This window comes from Pecten maximus, chromosome 3 (assembly GCF_902652985.1).
Source record: "Pecten maximus chromosome 3, xPecMax1.1, whole genome shotgun sequence".
Classification (NCBI taxonomy): domain Eukaryota; kingdom Metazoa; phylum Mollusca; class Bivalvia; order Pectinida; family Pectinidae; genus Pecten; species Pecten maximus.
The window spans coordinates 6012697-6033400 of record NC_047017.1 but is presented as its reverse complement, the minus strand read 5'-3'; the positions used below and the strand labels follow the sequence as shown (position 1 = coordinate 6033400).

General features: G+C 35.9%; 1 protein-coding gene across 1 annotated transcript; it reads left to right on the top strand.

Annotated features, from left to right (window-relative positions):
- The first annotated feature begins 7177 nt into the window (after positions 1-7177).
- On the top strand, positions 7178-17773 carry LOC117323032 (neuronal PAS domain-containing protein 4B-like). The gene is made up of 10 exons (XM_033878023.1): positions 7178-7336; positions 8569-8735; positions 9120-9169; positions 10604-10693; positions 10911-11090; positions 13547-13734; positions 13979-14085; positions 14303-14459; positions 14586-16054; positions 16369-17773. Exons 1-10 carry the CDS (start codon positions 7290-7292, stop codon positions 16398-16400), a joined length of 2487 nt encoding a protein of 828 aa, XP_033733914.1. The 5' UTR covers positions 7178-7289; the 3' UTR covers positions 16401-17773.
- The last annotated feature ends 2931 nt before the right edge of the window (positions 17774-20704 follow it).

Here is a 20704-nt window from a genome sequence, read left to right as displayed (position 1 = left end):
AATTTACCACAACAAATGACAACTATAGTATAGAAATATGTCTAATTTACCACAACAAATGACAGCTATAGTATAGAAATATGTCTAATTTACCACAACAAATGACACCTATAGTATAGAAATATCTCTAATTTACCACAACAAATGACACCTATAGTATAGAAATATCTCTAATTTACCACAACAAATGACACCTATCGTATAGAAATATGTCTAATTTACCACAACAAATGACAGCTATAGTATAGAAATATGTCTAATTTACCACAACAAATGCCACTTATAGTATAGAAATATCTCTAATTTACCACAACAAATGACAGCTATAGTATAGAAATATGTCTAATTTACCACAACAAATGACAGCTATAGTATAGAAATATGTCTAATTTACCACAACAAATGACACCTATCGTATAGAAATATGTCTAATTTACCACAACAAATGACACCTATGGTATAGAAATATGTCTAATTTACCACAACAAATGACACCTATAGTATAGAAATATGTCTAATTTACCACAACAAATGACAACTATGGTATAGAAATATGTCTAATTTACCACAACAAATGACACCTATCGTATAGAAATATGTCTAATTTACCACAACAAATGACACCTATGGTATAGAAATATGTCTAATTTACCACAACAAATGACATCTATAGTATAGAAATATGTCTAATTTACCACAACAAATGACACCTATAGTATAGAAATATGTCTAATTTACCACAACAAATGACACCTATGGTATAGAAATATGTCTAATTTACCACAACAAATGACATCTATAGTATAGAAATATGTCTAATTTACCACAACAAATGACACCTATCGTATAGAAATATGTCTAATTTACCACAACAAATGACACCTATGGTATAGAAATATGTCTAATTTACCACAACAAATGACAACTATAGTATAGAAATATGTCTAATTTACCACAACAAATGACAGCTATAGTATAGAAATATGTCTAATTTACCACAACAAATGACACCTATAGTATAGAAATATCTCTAATTTACCACAACAAATGACACCTATAGTATAGAAATATCTCTAATTTACCACAACAAATGACACCTATCGTATAGAAATATGTCTAATTTACCACAACAAATGACAGCTATAGTATAGAAATATGTCTAATTTACCACAACAAATGCCACTTATAGTATAGAAATATCTCTAATTTACCACAACAAATGACAGCTATAGTATAGAAATATGTCTAATTTACCACAACAAATGACAGCTATAGTATAGAAATATGTCTAATTTACCACAACAAATGACACCTATCGTATAGAAATATGTCTAATTTACCACAACAAATGACACCTATAGTATAGAAATATGTCTAATTTACCACAACAAATGACACCTATAATATAGAAATATGTCTGATTTACCACAACAAATGACACCTATAGTATAGAAATATGTCTAATTTACCACAACAAATGACACCTATCGTATAGAAATATGTCTAATTTACCACAACAAATGACACATATAGTATAGAAATATGTCTAATTTACCACAACAAATGACAACTATAGTATAGAAATATGTCTAATTTACCACAACAAATGACACATATAGTATAGAAATATGTCTAATTTACCACAACAAATGACATTCATGGTATAGAAATATGTCTAATTTACCACAACAAATGACACCTATAGTATAGAAATATGTCTAATTTACCACAACAAATGACACCTATAGTATAGAAATATGTCTAATTTACCACAACAAATGACATTCATGGTATAGAAATATGTCTAATTTACCACAACAAATGACACCTATAGTATAGAAATATGTCTAATTTACCACAACAAATGACATCTATATTATAGAAATATGTCTAATTTACCACAACAAATGACATCTATATTATAGAAATATGTCTAATTTACCACAACAAATGACACCTATAGTTTAGAAATATGTCTAATTTACCACAACAAATGACACCTATAGTATAAAATATGTCTAATTTACCACAACAAATGACATCTATAGTATAGAAATATGTCTAATTTACCACAACAAATGACACCTATAGTATAGAAATATGTCTAATTTACCACAACAAATGACACCTATAGTATAGAAATATGTCTAATTTACCACAACAAATGACATCTATAGTATAGAAATATGTCTAATTTACCACAACAAATGACACCTATAGTATAGAAATATCTCTAATTTACCACAACAAATGACACCTATAGTATAGAAATATGTCTAATTTACCACAACAAATGACACCTATAGTATATAAATATGTCTAATTTACCACAACAAATGACACCTATAGTATAGAAATATGTCTAATTTACCACAACAAATGACACCTATAGTATAGAATAATGTCTAATTAACCACAACAAATGACACCGATAATATAGAATTATGTCTAATTAACCACAACAAATGACACCGATAATATAGAATTATGTCTAATTTACCACAACAAATGACACCTATAGTATAGAAATATGTCTAATTTACCACAACAAATGACACCTATAGTATAGAAATATGTCTAATTTACCACAACAAATGACACCGATAGTACAGAAATATGTCTAATTTACCACAACAAAAGACACCTATAGTATAGAAATACATTGTATGTCTAATTTACCACAACAAATGACACCTATGGTATAGAAATATGTCTAATTTACCACAACAAATGACACATATAGTATAGAAATATGTCTAATTTACCACAACAAATGACAACTATGGTATAGAAATATGTCTAATTTACCACAACAAATGACACATATAGTATAGAAATATGTCTAATTTACCACAACAAATGACACCTATAGTATAGAAATATCTCTAACACCAGCAAAGAAAAACCAATAATTACCATCTCCAAAATTATCGTGTATATTGTATAACAAATATAAATAAACCTTTAATACGAAAGAATAACGACTATGAGTCTCATTTTCATTTTTCTAATTTTACTTCTTGTTATCAATGACGATTCACAGGAAGGCGAAATATCTGTATATATAGTTCTGTATTCATCAACGAATTCATATCTAAAGGTATTATCTCATGTGTGTCTTGTTACAAAATATTAAAGATAGACATTATACAACGAGTATTTGTTTAGATATAGTATTTCTTTCACTCCAGTTCGTTTTCAGAAGTTATAAAAAAAACACGAGCCTTAGCGAGTGTTTTTTGTAACTTTGGAAAAAAGCTGATAGCTGGTGTCATCATTTCCGCGACCCGGTAAAGCGACCTTCAGGTGCTAACCATTCAAAACGCATTGAACCCATTATTATAAAATACTCCTGGTCAAAGATCAAAGATGATAAAATTAAACCAATTTAAACGCAGGTTATATAACGTGAGGTCTAAACGTATTGTTATTAAACAGTTGTAATGATTATTTCACGCATGAAAATCGAATAACACCCATCAGTTTTTGTAGAAATTTTCTTCTCCTGTTAAATTATAATATATGTTACCAACCATATTAAGCCTCAAAACTAAGCTGTCATGAGATATGTCGCGACTCATCATCTATCCGTAAGGTAGGTCAGATCCGGGTTCAATCAGATTCTTAAAATGAAAAGAAGTTAAGTGACAACGGAACCAATAGTCATAGAAACATGTGTAAAGCGAGTATGATTTCACATCGCACAGAAAATAGAATATTTACCATTGAGATCAAGATGTCGCACCCTAAAACTTTCCCCTTGGTCTTCACCAACCTTCTCTCTCGAAACCTTGTATTGGTAATTCTTCATCAGTTGTCAATCGCGACATCTGTCACAGAAATCGTGATATTGGGAATGGTTGTCTTCTCCGTGTCACCTTCGGGTTACATCAGATTCTCAAAATGAGAAAAAAGGATGGTTGGTGACAACGGAACAACTAGAAGTTTGATCAACGTAACAAACACGTACGGTTTTATATCGCGTTAGGAGAGGAATGCAATCTACCTCAGTACAAGGCCTATGTTACATGCTTGATAATAGCTTTCTTATAATCAGTTTCGTATGAAAACAAAAAGCAAGTCGACCAAGAGATGGTCACCCTTTGTCCCCATGAGAGTGGCAATAGTTTGCTGGAAGATCTTGTCGCCAAACTCGATTTCGTCGATCAGAAATTCCATCAATCTAACGATTTTATCTTCTGAAATATATTTTCTCTATGCTCTAGTCGTAATTTTTTTTAGCAAATATGCTCTAGTTTCATAACTCACAAATGTGTATTTAAACAGCCATTCACTTAATTTCATGGAAAAAATAGCTCCCATTACTAGTAAACGAATATTGCCTTAGGATTGGGAATTTGGTCTTGTAGTGTTAAGAGTAAAAAAAAACAATGTTTAGATAGAGGAATATGGTTTAGGAGCGGATGTTCACCATTGACCAAAAACTCGCTGCAATCTGTTCAAAATCCACAAAAGGTATTTGAACACGATTGTAACCTGGCTAAAATTGTACTTAGAATGGTAGTAAGTCGTTTTGATTAGGGCTTAGTTAGGCAACATTGAACGTAAACGGATTCTTATGAAGTTTTGGAGTTCAATGTTAATACGATAGATCCTCATCCTTCTTTCTTATCAAGCAAACTCAGCTCCATTTCCAGACAGGTACAACAATTGTCGCATGTCTTATCGGAAGATGCAAGAACAATGCTCTCATGTGAATCTTTAAGTGCGGTTTTCACATCGGTTTTCAAATACAGAATTTTTTCAGCTGTTTATGCTTTTAAGAATTTCAATATATGGAATTGATAGATTTAATCCACTCAGCTCGTGAATCCAATGCGGCAAGGTCTTGTTTTACAATTATCTAGTATATCCGGAAACGGAACCTAAAAGTATCATTAAGATTCAAATTCAGGTAATGTACCTACATTTTTTTGTATATGGATTATTTTCGTTTCAGCAGATGTTTCCAGGCTCAGTAGGGGAGCTCACCTCCTAAGGGTAGGTGAACTTTACACATTTCAACTGTCTAGTGAAATAAATAAGCTAACAGCAAAAAATCGCAAGTTATGAAAGAGAAATTTTTTCTTTGACATTTAATATTTAGCTACAACATATAGATATCAGGTTTCACAATACGTGAAAGGAACACGTTGTTAAAACAATAGGTTAATTCATCCTCAGAATAACGTTTCTATTGTTGTAGCAACAGGTCACACACACTTTCATTTTAGCTAGTTATTTTTCAAAAGTTACACTTGAAACTTTGCAAAATGACTAACTAATAGTCTCGGTCAAAGTTCACGGATCAGCCAATCAAAACACATTTAGAGTTTCTTCCACATGTGGTATAAACTGAATGTTATTCAACAATTGTAATGATTATTTCATGCATTTGGAGTTAAATAACCCCCAACCATTGTGGTGGAAGATGTATTGTTATTAAAATTATTAACTTTTGGTTTGGTTTGGTTCATTTTGTTTAACGTCTTATCAACAGCCAGGGTCATTTAAGGACGTGGTAGGCTTTGGAGGTGGATGAAAGCCAGAGTAGTCGGAGAAAAACCACCGGCCTACGGTCAGTACCTAGCAACTGCCACACGTTGGTTTCGAACTCGCAACCCAGAGTTTGGTTGGGTTTGGTTTGTTTTTGTTTAACGTCCTATTAACAGCCAGGGTCATTTAAGGACTGCCAGGTTTTGGAGGTGGAGGAAAGCCGGAGTAGTCGGAGAAAACCCACCGGCCTACGGTCAGTACCTAGCAACTGCCACACGTTGGTTTCGAACTCGCAACCCAGAGTTTGGTTGGGTTTGGTTTGTTTTTGTTTAACGTCCTATTAACAGCCAGGGTCATTTAAGGACGTGCCAGGTTTTGGAGGCTGAGGAAAGCCGGAGTAGTCGGAGAAAAACCACCGGCCTACGGTCAGTACCTGGCAACTATTATTAACTAATGTTTCATTCAAAGATGTGTCATTGTTGTTTTTATTATAAGATTATCTTATTTCAACCAAATAGGTAATTGCTTGTTTGAAAAAGAAGAAGAATCCAGCTGTGTTGATATATGATACATTTTCATTGTCTGATGTAGACTCTTAATCCTGCGGAACGCCTGGTCTTGTGCATTTGTCGTTGAAGTGTTAACTTTTTTGCTAATATCTTTTGTTTTTGCGTTTTCGTCTACACTTTAAACGCTCTGTTGTGCTGTACTAATTCGATCGTAAATGAAATATTTCTTTAATTGTGAATTTATATTATCTAATGCATTTGGATGATATTTGGTACGACATGAAAGATCGAGTCTTGGCAGTATATCTATAAAACTAGCAATGACATGTGGTAATAGCAAAATTCAAATTTAGACCAAATAGTAAATGTAACTAAAATTATTATTTTTACCCTATAGATAAATTACGTACATTTCCAGCTTAAATAGTAGCAATATCAATATCTTTACTGATATTTCATGATAGAAATAAGTTATCCAAATAAAAAAGTAGTTAGCTACGTTAATTTGACAATTTATGTTATCGTAATGCTATTAAAGACATATTTCATCCCACATCAGATTATTGTAGTTCCAGTAATCTTATATTGGAGTATACACGGATGCTATGACATGTTAAACCGATGTAACATGCAAAATGAATATAGAAATGTTATAAAATACGCAATGAGGAAACAAAGCGAGCTTCAAGGTACTTGACATTTAGCATGCGTTGACAAACAGTGCTGTTCGGCACGTGTATTTTTGGAGAAGCAATCATACTTACAAAGTAAAATACAAGCTCCTACCGTTTATTAGTTTAACGTGGGCGTAAGAGAGCTCAAATTTCTAACAACTTCCCCAGTCAATCAGTATTTACATATGTATCTTTATTGATTTGCAGATTGCCAAGTCTGTTATTCTATATTGTCCATTACTCCTGTACTGTTCAACCCAGATTTACTAGCTTGCTGAGGCGTACAATATGTAAACAATGTCTTATGTGGTTTGTAACGGTTGGTTTAATCTGTGTATATCTCAGCTAATGGCCCTTCAATGTACGTACACAGACGCCTGTCAATGAATACACCTTGCTTCATGATGACGACATCAAGGTTATTGCGCCACGTGATCCACTCTAGCCAATCGGTGCGTCGCCACTGCCGGAGGATTAATACGTCAAGCCACGGCAGGGAAGCCTCATATCGATAGTAGAACTTGGAGTATACAGACGGCTGGCCCGTCCGAATAATATTTTGTAGATTTGTTTATTGTTTAAATGTAAATATCTTGTACACAAAGGAAAAATGGCACCGAGTCCTGTTGACGAACTTGCCCTATTGGACTTGGAAAGGTAAGTTTTCTATGTATATTTATCGCATATTTACTGTGTCGTTACACTGACATATATCTGGGCGGGGAGTGGTCCGTTATCACTTGTATTATTGAATTGACCATAATCCTACTTTAACTGGTATGTCAATATGTTAGACATTGGTATCGGGGACGTGTTAGTGGTGTTTTGGTGATTTGGAAATGACAGGAATTTGCCTGGTCTCTCGTTATTCATACCTGGTAGCAGGTCGAAAATGGGCGCCATTAAGCCAAGCACTGCGCACCTGTTTCAGCCTAGATGATTCACAGAACACTTACATACAAACGTCAGAGTAGGCCGAGGCTAAAGATAGCTATGAGAGTGGCTGTAGCCAGCGGGCATACGTTCAGCGTATTTAATTACGCTTCTAGGTAACCTGACGTTAAAAGGTCGGCAGTAGAGACTGGTTATACTCGGTATTTTGTTGTTTTATATCTTTGTTTAGGATAATGACGGATGTAATAAAATAAGAACATATTTCCTGAATTACATTTTTCAATTTATGTATGCACTAGTTAAATATTATGACATTAATTTTGATTTCCATGATTACGTTTATGTATAAAAACTATGTCATATGTTCATTAACCGATTATGTTGATGTATAACTATGTCATATGTCATAAACTGATAATGTTTATGTATAACTATGTCATATGTCATAAACCGATAATGTTTAGGGATAACTATGTCATATGTCATAAACCGATAATGTTTATGTATAACTATGTCATATGCTCATCAAAATAAATACTTTGTGTTTGAACCTTTCGATATCGATTAACGCCATCGGTAGAAGGTCCCAAATAGGTTATCGCTTATAATCGATTTATCATTATGATATTGTTGACCAATTACATGATCGGCTTACAGTGTTTTTTTTTCTTTTTAATTGCATTGTCTTCTAGATATTTGAATATGAATGGGACGTGTTGGTAATTGGCATCCTAATTATGCATACAGCAAAGGCTATTGCAATTCTGATAAATATTTGATCTCAAACACTAGAAAATATTAATGTTCCACTTAACAGTACTGTAGCCATAGATAATCAGCCAATTGATTATAATCGACTATCATACCGTCTCAGGCATCAAGAGTTTGCCGCGTCTTTGCGTAGACAAATTGATGATATGATGTCCAAGAAAATGGCATTTAAAAAATTCCTTTATGATAAAAAAATAATGGGTTTGTTTACTGATATTCCCCAGGTCCAACAAGGGAGCCTCAAAACAGAGGCGGGACCAGATTAACTCGGAAATTGGGATAATGAGGGATCTTCTTCCCCTTCCCGAGAGTTCACGACAGAGGTTGTCCCAACTTCAGGTCATGTCTTTGAGTTGTGTATTCATCAGGAAATGTAACATTCTCCAGAAAAGTAAGTTATATTCTTTTTCAGTTTACTTTTCCAAATGAGAATAGGGACATGGATAATTAAGTTTTTATTAACAAAGCTATTTAGATTTCCTTATTTATGTTGAAGTTTAAATATAATTGAACTTGATTATTTTGAACCGTTTTACCGCCAATATTGTTAACACATGTCATTCTATATTGGATCTTCCTGTTCTGTTCTTTAATTTTTACTATTTTTTTTCCCTTATATATGATAAATTCAGGATTTTCCAGTGTTTTTGATACTTCCCTGTACGTAAATGGAATATCCGGTTTTTAAGGGTAAAAACACCATGAATAATTCGTAGCTCATATACCTCATGTCCACTTAGACAGACTTTTTCAATGATTTAAATTCATTTTTCAGTGATACAATCACAGGCCTGTCCTAACGATGCCCCATGCGAGTTTTCTCAGGTAAGAAACACATGATATGTACAGTGTAACTCATGAAAAACAGCTTTAGGTATGCTGATCACGCGAGTGTCGAGTGATCGGGGTCACCAGTGACGTAAGAAAAAGGTCATGTTTGTTCAGCGGTCTAGATCAGTTTCCCGTATTTACTTACTGTTCCGCTCTATTGACTCCGGTGACCTTATTTCAACTGAACAGTTTATGAGATGTCTTATTTAAGTGATGTTCGTATGTCATTTAAATGTCATTTCACCCAGGAGTTCTCAAATAAAATATTCAAATGAACGTTATGAATATACATTTAAAGGGCGCCTTTGTTATAAAGCTTTTACACACTGTGTAGTTCTCACTTGAACTTGAGGTTAAATTTAGAAATAGATTGACGTCATCTAGTACTTCATTTATTGTGTACCGTGGTTTAAAGGCGATTTAATACCATGTTTGAATAGCTGATTGTCATAGGTCGCGAGCCGATATGCCATTGTTTATGTATGCTTTGGTGACGGAATCAAAACGATCTGTCCTCGCATTACCTCAGTGCTACCAGTACTTAGTCAACTTTAGTCGATATCTAAGTAGTCATTATTATAATCGCTTAGGTCAGAAAACAGAACTGTTTTATAATTCTTTGGGTGAGAATATAGGACATGAATTGACGGCAAAGTTTAACCCATTATGCCATTTGCGCTATTGCCGTTTCTTGAGAAAAAAAATTAATGGAAAGCTCAAGTAGATCTTGCCACTGAATAAACATTTTCTTCTGACATGAGCACGTGATTGCATGCTGTATACATGAGAGAATGCTTTTACTGTTGCTTTGAGTGTGTGAGATAACACTTGTTACAGACGCAATGTATTTCTGTAGTATGTAACCCACATCGAGGGAGAGTCCTGGGAAGGCGCCAATTTTTATGTTGCAGGCGAGTGTGTTCTGTCGGGAGGGTTAAATACAGGTCTGTCCCAGACATTAAACTGTAGGAACACTACCCTAGTTTAGACTAACGAGAAAAGGTTCTATTAAGATATTGGCAGATTTCGGAGTTTCTTTACTTTTTATTAGAGAAAAGTCGGCCACATTTGCTCATTAGTATAGTCCTTATGACTCCTTCTACGATAGCACTGCCAAAATGTGAACTCGTATAAAACAATGATAACATAGCAATGGTAGACTGCATGTCTTCGGTGAGAGAGTGGTAGAGAGTATGGGTGGGAACACGTGCATGTACCTACTGTGCCCCTGGTATCAGTGTGTGTACTTATCTCTCTGATACAATGTCTGACCTGTAACCCAGGCATACCAAAATAAATGTGTAATGTAAGTGAATGCGCTGTATTATGTCGTTGCGTATCTTTTAGATGACATGTTTATGATCCTTATTGGCAGTGAGCGTCACACCCTGGACAACTTGCTTGATAAACTCCTTTTTATTGTTACAGTCCCTTACTGGGTTTCTTCTCGTGACAACCCGAGATGGCAAGCTGGTCTACATCTCAGAAAATGTTACAGAGTACCTGGGGCACTCAATGGTAGGTTTTACGGTGTTATCAGCTTTTAAGCAGAATTAATCAAAGAAAATCAAAAATCAAAAAGGAGACTGTTAAAATAAAGATATATTGTTTGCATCGCCGTTATAATTATCTTTTTTGGATTTTAGAAAATATTATTTTCATTCCAAGTGAAAGACTTTGGCATGCATAACACGTGGGCGCGTGATACTAATTTCACCATTTCATATAATTTTAGGTTGATATGAAGACGCAAGGGGACAGTTTATTTGACATCGTGGACAAACGGGACCATGGCACTGTGCAGGCGCAGTTGATGCATGGAGGAGAAGCCGACAAGAAACAGCCAATCAGCTTCTTCTGTCGGATGAACATGTCAAGAACTCTCAAACGTCAAGCTGGCTTCGGTGATGTCAAGGTAGGCACAGTTCTTTACCTCTGTTTCTGGGTTAGTTTTGTGTTCTTGTGACCTTCTATGCAGGGTGAGGGAGTGTTCAACAAGTGTTTATTTGAACATGTTTCTCAGGTTAAGGTGATTCAGGAAACTGGACTTGGCTAAATGTAAACAAACCCGCACAAAAACCGATAAGAAGTTGATCTAGTTTGGTCAGTATCGCGGAAATTGCTGTTACCTAAAGTACCACATCCGGGCAGGAGATTAGAACACATATTGTTATTTCCACAAGTATGATATATCTCAAACACAAACACCCAATACGCATTAAAATTCATGAGGGGATGAAATTTGATCTGGCCTTTTGGATCAAAGAACTTAAATTTTAATATGATCCATTAGGAAACGATATATCATCTTTTTGAATCGGATTATATAAATGGATTTCAAGATTTTGAGCCATAATAAATTAATCAAAACTAAAAAGTTTTATTGATATAATATATTATTTTTACGATAATAGGAGTAGCATGTGAAAATAAACCGAAATCATAGGAAACATTACGAATTGCTCATCAATTTAATCGGAAATATCACCTGTGTAAGTTTAATCAATAGATAATAGATATTTACACCAAAACCAGAATCAATATCTGGCTGTGAAATGATACGAGCGAATACAATATACAATAGACAATAATTGATGAAACTATTGGATCTTTCGTAGACGCTATTTCCTCTGGATCACTTATTGAGAACATTAGCGATTGCCATTTTACCTGAGCTTGGCAGAGTGCCAATTAGCTGTGATTCTATTCGGTGGTCGACTGGTGTACATTGACATAGCGCAGACATTGATGGATAGCCTCTTCCTGACGAAATCCATTACTCATATCAACTGACATATTAATTCTTGTTCGGCGCTGGAGTACTTTGTCAAGAGCTATTGAAACGCTTAATGAGGATACATTCAGGTCAAATTACCGACAATAACACTTTACCTGGTTAAGGTTTACAAATGAAAGGCTCATTTTTCTGAAATGTCTTTCGGAAGCTATAACTTCTGTCAAATAATGCATGCGAAGCCTTCCAATTTATTGAAAACTAAATAGAATTTTAGACGGGAATTATTTTCTTAGCAAATAGCAAATGATTAACCTACCGGGTCTTGTCTGCTTTTTTTTTTTTTTTTTTTTAAATAACAGTCATTGAGTACTCTTCATAAATTTGATTGATTTATAGCTTTTCATAAAACAATGTAATTTAGTATTGAAACAATTGATCAATGTTATTTGTATATAATGTGCTATGGCGATCAGTAGCAGGTTATGCAAAGGGTGTATTTATTTAGATAACTAGACCTTAGTTCGGGCTTTTATTCATATATGATTATCTAAAGACCAACTCGGAGAAAAAGCCACAAAGGTATCGCATACTGCTATTCCGCAATCCGGTCGCGATAGGACTTACATACCGTATATCAGACCTACACTGAGTGAGCCTGAGGCAGTGACTTCATGCTTGGGTGATTTCCCATAATGGAGTCATTGTTGTGTTGGATGATAGGCATCTGTAGGGCTGAATCATCACCGAGTGTCTACATACTGTGTATGACGTATATAACTGGCGGAAATAAAGGCGCAATAGCCTGGTTAAACATATATATTTTGTATAAAGTACACTACCATATTAGAACCTACTTAGCGTGTTGACTCTAATTTATAAATACACGTGACATCTGTGTAGCAGTTTTATGTTACATATATTTCGCAATATCAAGCTCCTTTCTTTATTAAAAACATTATGTTAACGGAAAGGTTCTCGACCATATAATATTAGAAATTCATTTATATTTAGAAATTTAAAGTGCAACGGAATATCAGAATTTAAGATATGAAAAAAACACGCATGCCAGCCAACACTGGGCTGTATAAGAATTACAATTCTCACGGTAGACATCCGAGGCAAAGTTATGAAATACTTTACAAGCTTATCAGCGACTGCCCTGCTAGCTATCTACACTGGTGAGGTCGACATCAAACTCACTTTATAGCCTAAACACCAGCCACATCCTCGCCCACAGTTATTCTATACTGTCTCTCCCGCGCTGGGAAAGTGCCCAGGGAATGTATGCGGGCTGATTTGATAAGTAATGTGTTTCTCTATCACAAACACATAAAAGTTAAATGTGTTTGGCCAAAATAAAAACATTTCCCTTTAAATTGTTTTACTGACAATTTGATATGTGTCTTAATGCACGACTGATGACAAAATGTACATTTCCATAATTTATTCGGTAAAGTACTTCTTGAAATTACTATTTTGAAACAAATTATTTCTTTTTAAATTTAGGTTTTGTTAAACATTAAAAGAATTGTCCTTTTGATATGTTTTTGGTGTAAAAGAGGGAAACGAAATATGATATATAATCCACAGGTTTAAATTGCTTTCTTACCTTTTCTCTATCTTGTCTGTTTTAGGTGATGCACGTGCGTGGGCACTTTGTGTCGGTACCAGGGCAGGACTCTGGTAGCGAACAACAGGTCTTCATTTCCGTGTGCTCGCCTCTGATCACCCCGGACGTAAAAGAAACGCTTATTCAGAACAACACCATGGTATTCAAAAGCATCCATCATCTCGACATGAATTTCCTGGAAATTTCTCAAAAGTAAGTATCTTACGTTTTTATCGGAATTGTAGGATCATGTAATATTGAAATATAAAACTGTAGTTTCAGATAATATTCATAGTTGTAATGAGAATTTGCCAAACAAGGGTCTGGGAAATGATCTGACAATGACCCACTTAAGTATTGACATAGTTTGACTGACTGCCTGGTTACCCAGCTGGCCAACAGTTATTGATTGAATATTTCTTGTTACACACTTTAACTAATTACCTTTTATTTGTAGTGGCGAACATCACCTTGGTCTCACGACTGATGCAATTAAGGGGAAATCCTGGTACTCCTGTCTGCATCCAGAGGATATTCACGAGGCCAGAGAGAAACACATCCAATGTAAGTTTTTTACTTACATAAACAAGTATTTAGATGCTACATAGCCAGTAGCTTATACACAGTTTTTCACAAACAGGCATAAAGTGGCACCCGCGGCATAGACATGTATATAATCGACGCCACATATACGTTCCATTATCACGAGTCTTCCGAAATATTTTGTTTAATTTGTCAGGGATCTTATTCACGGTAATAATGCTACCTTTCTATTATCTAGTGGTGAAATCAAGACATGAGATGGGTTCTATGATGACGGTACGCATGCTCACTGAAGACAATCAGGTCATCTGGGTCAACATCGTGATGCACGTGCGTCAAGCTTTGCTTTCCAACAGTGACGAGCCCGTGATTTTCTGCATCAATCAAGTTATCAGGTAAGGATTCATGGTAGACTGAGAATCTTTGTAACTTTTGTTAGTAGTTCTTCAATATTCTTCGTTATTGTTTTATCTCTTCAATTACTGTACATGTACTTAATAGCAAAACATTTTGTCTTACAGTGAACAGGAAGCCTACCAATTCAAGATCCAGGGTCAACTTTTCGCTCTCTACGCAACTCGTGCTTCTGACTTCTTCTTTGGATCTGCATTTTGCGCACCAGTCTCACAAGCCTTGGAGGCCGGGATGATTTCTCAGCAACAGCAAAGTTCTACAAACAACTTTGCTCCGTCGACATTTTTCGCAGGACAAACAGTTTTCGATACACCGACTCCCACGTCACAAGGGTTTAGCCCACCCCCGATGTTTTCCTCACAGACAAACTTGTGCATGAGAAACAATGTCCCCGGTCAGGCTATAGGACGCCAAGGTCAAGGACATACAAATACACTGAAAGCATTGAAAAGAAAGTTACAAGAGAACTTCAGCTCCACATGTAAGCCTGTCAAAGTCGCGAGAATGGTTCAAGACAGATCTTCCGGAAACGGCTTCATTGTTTCTGGTGGAACACCTCTGCCATCATCGTTTGAAAGCAACTCGTATCGCAATGCCCTCGGAGCTAGCTTAGCCCCTCAGCATGCGGTTACTACTGGGCCTGTGCAAATGATGTACTGCCTCAACAGCAACAGCAACCCGATCAACACCAAACAGAAGTCGATTGTGTCCGACCCCTTGTCACCATTTGTAGAGTCGAAGAGGCTGATGCAAAAGAATGCACCACTGGAACAAGTAGTTCCTGAATTATCAATTCCCGCCTGCTACCCTACACCAGAACCATCCCCAGTATCATCTCCTCAACCGCAGATGAAACAGGAACCAGTCATTGGTGGTGTAGACCCGATCCTTGTCGCAAAGCATCTATGTGTCATCCGACAGAAGCACGATTCTGCGTCGCAACAATGCACCAAGATATCGAATCCAGAACCCCAAAAGAAACTGTTACCTAGCTTGGACGTGTCGTTTGTTGACTCTTTCTTTGACGAAATTGGAACTGTGAACGGTCAGCCAATGTCTATCAAAGGGCTTCTCCAACGTGTGAAACAGGAACCCGTAGACAACACCGACTACAACTGCCTTCAAACTCAAGAAAAACAACAGATTCCTGAATTTGAACAGTTCGACATCGATGAGTTGTTCGAGGCAAGTGGAGTGCAATTGAACAACACTTGCAACAACTTCATGGGCATGAAGATGGAAATGGAGGACCAACGGCTTCCAATATGTGAAAGCCAACCGAGTCCAACACCTTCATCTCCTCGCTCGACTACCGAAGACAAGCTTTCCTGTGACGATATCATGTCAAGCGTGGTGCTGACTCCAGAGTCTGACTTCGATACGGATCCATGCGATGATCTGGACCCTGACTCTTGGATGCTGGAGACGTGTAATATTGATATGTCAACCAAAGGTCTCGACTTGTTTGCCGAACCAAAGCTCCAAACTGACTTTTGTCTGAAACAGGCTGGTCCTTGCTCAGATGAAACCGGGTTGTATCAACTCAAACAACTTATTTCGTCATGGACGCCAAGTGGTAAGCATACATTCAGATATGAAGATACATATTTCAATAAAAAATAAGTGTACTATTCTTAGTTTTGAAAATGATACAGAGATCAATATAGAAAATAATATAAAAGATGCTGAAAGACCGATGGTATGAAGTTCTTAGTAAAAAAAATCCATCCTTTTCCAATCACATTTTTTACTGGAGGATAGAATAAATTTGATCACATAGAAACAAGTATCAAGAAAGCAGGATACTATTAATAAATGGCAAGCGAACAAACATATTACAAACTTAAATAAATAAAACTAATGTTTCTCTCTCTTTCTTGTGTTTTCCAGGTGTCTCTGAATTAACCGAAGAATCCCAGTAGGCCGACGTGTAAGTTTCGACTTACGATTTATCAACTGTATGGCATATTGCCATTGGGACGGTTCCTTCGCTCAACCGCTGGACGGATGGACAGAAGGACGTCTTCATATCTCCCGCTGGTCGGGGGAAACTGTTTTTCTACATTTAGAAATGTTTAATCTTATTATATTCATGACCCGTTTTATATAAAATCCAACGTGCTTTATCCCCCAAGTTCCGCTGGTCGGACTTTGTTTTGGATAACAAACATCGGTTCCGGAGGTACTTCCGGTTCCGTTGTGTACGACGTCTTACTGGCTAAGACTTGTACTTATCCATACATGTATATATATTTTCGGATTTTGAAAGAAACTTTGTGACGTTATATATATATAGATATGTGATGAATTATAGATTTCTATATTTTCATTGATGTTGGTTATAGTAACAAGAGTGTTTATCTGTTATGCAACGCCTTCGAAACATATGCTATTGATAAAGTTTTTTTCCTTATCTCGTACCATGTCTTTAGATAGAGCTATGGTTTTCATTTCTTGAATGTCTTTTGTTTTTCATTAACACATCAAACGTATCTCGCTGGTCGAGAACGTATTCACCTTAACTATATAAGATAGGAAACTTGTTCTCGGAATGAAGGAAGAAAAGTAGGCTGAAACTCGTTGATCGGGAATCCATCCTTCATTATTTTAATATATTTACACAATTTCATTATTCTTTACTTATCTTCCAATACACACCGTCAACATTTTTTCTCTGATCAGTACGATCAAAGCGAGGCTAGTCCTCGAACATCATCATTCATTAATTTTCATAACGAGGCTGGCCCTTGTTCGCACAAATAGTTTCCATGATAATGAAATTGTCGTAAATATTATTTGTGTACTTTTTGTCGCTTTTGGGCTTAAAATGAACGTCATAGGTAGAGAGTTATAAGACAAGTTAAATTTCTTGCAAATGTCTATGCAAGGAGGAATACTAGTAGTAGCAAAATACCTTAAATCGCGAAGGCAGCAATGTCACGTTGCACGCCATGTGGCTGTTCACGTGACTATGAGAATAGATTAATTATCTGATATACAGGTGACACGGACTATCCAGCAGTACAGGTAAATGTGCTTTAGTCTGATCCTTATGTCAGTCCGGTTTTAGCAAGAAGGTGACGTTTATTTCATAACCGTTGTTAAATTTCATACACTTTGTACCTTGTTATTATATAAAATGAACTTGTTGTCATGACGATCATTCCTCACCCGCTGGTCGGTAGATAGGTATTGTCATTACAATGATTTTGTATCCATGGTGACCGTTGAGAGGTTAACCCTGTATGACTAAGCTTCTCAGTTGTGTTATTATAATAAACGAAAGAAAAAAAAAAAGTATTGTTTGTGTTTTCCATTGTTTGTCATTTCATATTACCCAACCGATCGATCAATCGGAGTGATGGTTCGTATAGCAGATCGTTATCTATCAAACATCTAGTTCTTCCGGAAATTAATTTACCAGGAAGGTAATAGGTTTATTGTAGCAATTATTGCCAAAAAATATACATAGAAAAGCTATGTTTTGAACGAGGCATGAACATCACACGATTACTGAAAATCACTCATTTTTGCGATGTTAATGGGTTTTTTTTTTATGATGGTCCGCATAATGAAATATCTCGATGGAAACGTATTTATTTCTTCACACGAATATTTTATATGTGTATATAAGATCATTTCAATTGATACACTGATCGAAGCGAACTAAAATGTTTTATTATAAATTATCAGTGAAACAGACACATTTTATTTTATATTACTAAACACTAACTATCAACAATGATAGCAGGCAGCAACATATGAAAAGGAATAACTAGGTTTAAATTCACAGCATTTACTGAATATACAAAACTCGTTATGATAAATAGACAAGACATCATCTTTTTTATATTAATGGATTTAAGCAGTAGCTAATTTTACTCTTTAATTAATTAGTAAATGGCTGGATGCCTGCTGTTTCTCCTCGGTTCTTGTCGCCCCGTCTTGATGTCACACTAAGTAATGAGGGGTTCGTGCTATTTTTAGAATATTAATGTAAATTCTTGGTTATGTAATTCTTATGAGATGGATGAAAGGCGTTTCAAACCTATGTTTTACCTAGACAAGTGTACCTTGCAGATGGACAGGTACACCTTTTGGTAATTACCTGTCAGCTGGACAAGTCTGCATTACATTTGAGCAGTACAAATCTCAGTGCAATATCAGACAGTAACGAAGTGAGGATATCTTACTCATTACACAGATATTTCTGGGCAACTTCAACAAAATGTATTCCTTCCTTTAAAACGGGAAGCCCTGTAAATAGTAAGTATATCAGTAAATCTATACCGTAAATAAATTAACAGTGTAAAATCGTTCACATGAAAATCACATCACAAATGTTCATTTAAAATAATTATTGCTTCCTTTAATGCGGGAAACCCTGCAAATAGTATATCAGTAAATTTATACCGTAAAGAAATCACCAGTGTAAAATCGTTCACATGGAAATCATATTACAAATGTTTACCAGTATAATGTAGAACACAAGGCAGTTATAATGGACGCGGACATATCTTCTGGTCCTTCCCATTCGTAGTTTACGTGGGCCGCAAACATCTTCACTCCTTTTTCATGGGCGCTTTTTGTGATATATTTGAAACTCTGTTGTTGCGTAATATGTTTCTGTCTATATACTTAAGTCTGGCAGACGATGATGTACTTGTTGTACATGTACGAAATACCCTATGACAATAGAGCAGGTGATCACATGTCATCATAGCGTGTTGTCGAGACGAACCCTATAACCATAGTGAAATATAACTCTGGCATTTACGGGTATATTGAATGTCGGTTGAGTCATCGCTTAGGCGTGGCCACACCTGAAATTTAAATGTTCTTATTTAAGACATGACAACACTCTAGTAAACGTGGTGAATTTGTCTTAAAATATAATTAGGGAGTCTTATTGATTTTATATCATTTAAAACTATAGTCATGTGGAGTCACAGCTTCATACTTATGGACAATCACGTAACGATGTCATGATTCAAACATTTACAGGACTATAAATGCCATTCAACGCGCGTTCGTTATGACCTTGCAATTGTAGCCATGGGTATGTCAAAATGGTTTTCCCATCGAAAGGATTCCCATGACGGTGATGATAACTTGTTCCATGTAATGATTGATAAACTCTACAAACGACAGCAAAGGAACTGTACATATGGAATTAATATTTAGGTACGATGGAATGATAGCCTGCAAATATCTGTCTGTCTGTGTGTCTGTCTGTGTGTCTCTGTGTCAGTCTGTATGTCTGTCTCTGTATCTGTGTGTCTGTCTGACTGACTGTCTGTGTGTCTGTCTGTGTGTGTGTGTCTGTGTGAGAGTGTGTGTGTGTGTGTCTGTCTGTCTCTGTATGTCTCTGTATGTCTCTGTATGTCTGTCTGGTTGTCCTTGCCTGTCTGTCTGTTTGTCTCCGTATGTCTGTCTGTCTGCCTTTGTCTCTCTCTGTCTCTCTGTCTCTCTGTCTCTCTATCTCTCTCTCTCTCTCTCTCTCTCTCGCACACAACGACGACAACAAGGACGACGACAAGGACGACGTCAAGAACGGCGACCCCTGAGGCGCCGACGACGAAATCATTTCACTTTTCAGATGGATGTTTTCATGTGGAAATCGCTTAATTATAACTTAATTACGCATTCATATTGTTTACACATGGGATTTAACATTGTCGTATGCTGATTTTAATTATAATGATATACATCAACAACAACAAACAAACGAGACATATTAATTTTATTCATACCTCCTAGTAACAGGATGTAATTACAGCCTGCGTACAATATATACACAGGGGAAGCAACTTGTTATTAAATCATGTTTTGTGTCAATGTTAAATTAAATTCTACAGTCCACCGGGAAAATCTATAGTAATATGTATTGTCGGTAAGATACGTTTACTTGTCGACATAATGCATTGTTGAGCTTTGACAATAGCGCTGACGTAGTTCGAGGACAAGGAAGTCTCGAGGTGACGATGACAATACCAGTTACTGACGGTGATGGTATTGGTACCAATCGCACCGCACATCTCCGCTTACCGCTCTGCAGGCTTTGATTACATTCGAGCTAATTAGACACCCACATGGTAATTAATTTTGCATGTGGTTTTCAACCACTGTCAGGACTGTTACAAACACACACATTATAGATACTATCGATATGCATGGTCTGCTTGATAGGATTCCCGTATGTAATAAAAGAAGTCATTTAAAATTA

What these genes read in the sequence shown, in the direction of transcription:
- LOC117323032 (XM_033878023.1), top strand. Translation starts at nt 7,290, where the DNA reads ATGGCACCGAGTCCTGTTGACGAACTTGCCCTATTGGACTTGGAAAG. An exon ending in GCCCTATTGGACTTGGAAAG is followed by an intron (nt 7,337 to 8,568) that starts GTAAGTTTTCTA and finishes GATATTCCCCAG; the next exon opens with GTCCAACAAGGGAGCCTCAA. An exon ending in TTCGTCATGGACGCCAAGTG is followed by an intron (nt 16,055 to 16,368) that starts GTAAGCATACAT and finishes TGTGTTTTCCAG; the next exon opens with GTGTCTCTGAATTAACCGAA.